The 2,241-nt window shown below is 38.2% G+C and overlaps 1 protein-coding gene across 1 annotated transcript in view; it reads left to right on the forward strand.

Annotated features, from left to right (window-relative positions):
• The window catches only part of LOC113227797 (meiosis-specific nuclear structural protein 1-like), an 18,294-nt gene that overhangs the window by 4,999 nt on the left and 11,054 nt on the right, over positions 1-2,241 (forward strand). Inside the window, exon 7 of the mRNA XM_026460814.1 lies at positions 1,669-1,819. Coding sequence (XP_026316599.1) covers positions 1,669-1,819 — 151 coding nt within the window. The remainder of the gene's footprint in view (positions 1-1,668; positions 1,820-2,241) is intronic.

Genomic DNA, 2,241 nt, shown 5'->3' on the forward strand with positions numbered 1-2,241 from the left:
TAAATTCCAAGTGTAGCGATGCAATTGCGCATTTGCGTTTGTTTAAATATACTTAAATATAATACACTTGTAATTGTTTGGTAGCTATACCACTCACTAAGAACGTTTGCGTCTTACGTCCAGTTCCGAATTTCAGAGTGAAGTGAATGAAGTTCAGACTCCTATCAGTATAATCCTATCAGTTCCGAATCCGAGAAATGACGGTCCGAAATGTCACAGGGATATTTTTTTTTATAACATCTAGTGACGGGACGAACAAGTCGTGTGCCTGATGGTCAGCTACTCACCTAAAAGTTCCGATCAGACCAAAGATCTGAGAGGCACTGCCACTGCGCCTGTCGCTTTGAGAGAACAAGTCAAAATATGTGCTTGTAATTTCTCCAGCACCCTTACCCTTCAAAACAGTAATACTGACATTACTGCTTGGCGGCAGAAAGAGGTAAGGTGGCAGTACTACCCTAGACGAACTGTTTCATAAGGAGCTCTGCTACTACTAAATCTCTAGGCGTACAAGCGATATTTGTATTTTCTCGAATTCGAACCTGGCTTAACACAAGCGACAGCCGAAGTTGGTCTGAGTTGTCCCGATTTGTATAGCTTCCGATGCCGAACGAATACGAGTAGGATGCAGTACGTAAATACGCTAACGGCATTGTAAAATAAGATCACCACATTTATTAATGCAAAGTTGCATTAAGCCAGTCGAAAAAGCTTTATAACCATGAACGTAAGAGCGAAAAAGACGTTGTGCGTTTCGCATCGGTTCGTACGAACGCGGCTTGACACAGGTTGGCAACTACAGAACAACGAATACAGTGAAGTGCTTAGTTTGCATGGTACGTAGGCCAACAGTACTTGAATTTTATGCTCAGTCCGCCATTGTCGCTTTGTAAGGTATGGTATGGTCGTGTCAATTGTCTCGCGCAAAACCTCTGAAATCGTAAGAAATTACTTATTTTGCTACTTTGGAGTGCAGAAATGAAAGTCGCACCTCTAATATAATCCATATCAGTGTTCCATATCATTGTTAAGTCTTATTTCACTTAATTTTTATATTTATCGTAATAATTTTTATTTTACAATAAACGAAATTAAACCTTATACCGCTGCAATATGGTCACTTCTTTTTTGGAGAACCAAGTAAACATCTCGAATGCATCGTCGTTCAGCTACTGATCGCGAGATGGCAGCACATTGATTGACATTACAATATAAAATCAAAACATCGTTACTTGCAATAATAGGTATTGACGGTATTGAACTTTTAACCATATGCTAACAGGGTAAAGTTTACATTATAATAACAGCCCAGAATTCGTTATTTATTTTTCAATTAGAAACGACTACCAATCATTATCAAGATTTCAAAGGTCAAAAAGAATTAACTAGTCAACGGGACTATTCCTGTAAACTGTTTGTTCTTCAATTCTTACATAAATACCCAATCTTTTTTTAATTCATATTAACATAATAACTCGTAGAAATCGTCTACATTTTCTTTTAGGTCTAGAAGCTGCTATACTCATAATATACGACTAATTTGGAAAACAATGCAATCCGATTACAATCAGTTTACATACACCTCTCGCCACTGCGATGATCTAATAGCGGGAATTTTGATCTAAAATTTTATGCAATTATCACCTTAAGTGGGTTATTTATTTACAGGATTACACAGAAGAAGAGAGCATAAATAAAATTGTTTTAGATTTCAAGAAGAGGGAGCGAGAGAACTTCGCCATATACCAGCTGTTAGTGGAGTATTGCGCCGAGAACGTAACACTGGCTAAGGATTTGGAGAAAACTCGACAGGAGCTCGGTATCTTTTATTCTTTTTTCTTATTTTTTAGACTGGCAACCAGTTAAACTTGATGGAAAGTGGCTACAGTCATCATCATCAATTGCTGGGTATATGCCTCTCGCAGTGCCGCCCGTGACTTTGACGGTGTCTACTCATATCGCTACAGAACGCCCCAAGTTTCTGTAACCATTTCTTGTCGCTTTACTCCACCTGTCATCATCATGCCTCGTGACAATCGCCAATACAATTTCGCAACTATTCGTAAGCCTGCACTTAGCCTCAGTCTGAATTTTCATACACCGAAAACCGAATTATAACGAAACCGTTGTTCTTTCAGGATATGTTTATCGCAAAGACTAGGTTCAGTTAAGTTAGGTTTAAAAGAAAAAACATTTTCCTCTCAAAATTACTTTCGAGGTTATGAAAATTCGAGCAAACGT

This window comes from Hyposmocoma kahamanoa, unplaced genomic scaffold (assembly GCF_003589595.1).
Source record: "Hyposmocoma kahamanoa isolate Upper Pololo Valley unplaced genomic scaffold, ASM358959v1 217, whole genome shotgun sequence".
NCBI lineage: Eukaryota > Metazoa > Arthropoda > Insecta > Lepidoptera > Cosmopterigidae > Hyposmocoma > Hyposmocoma kahamanoa.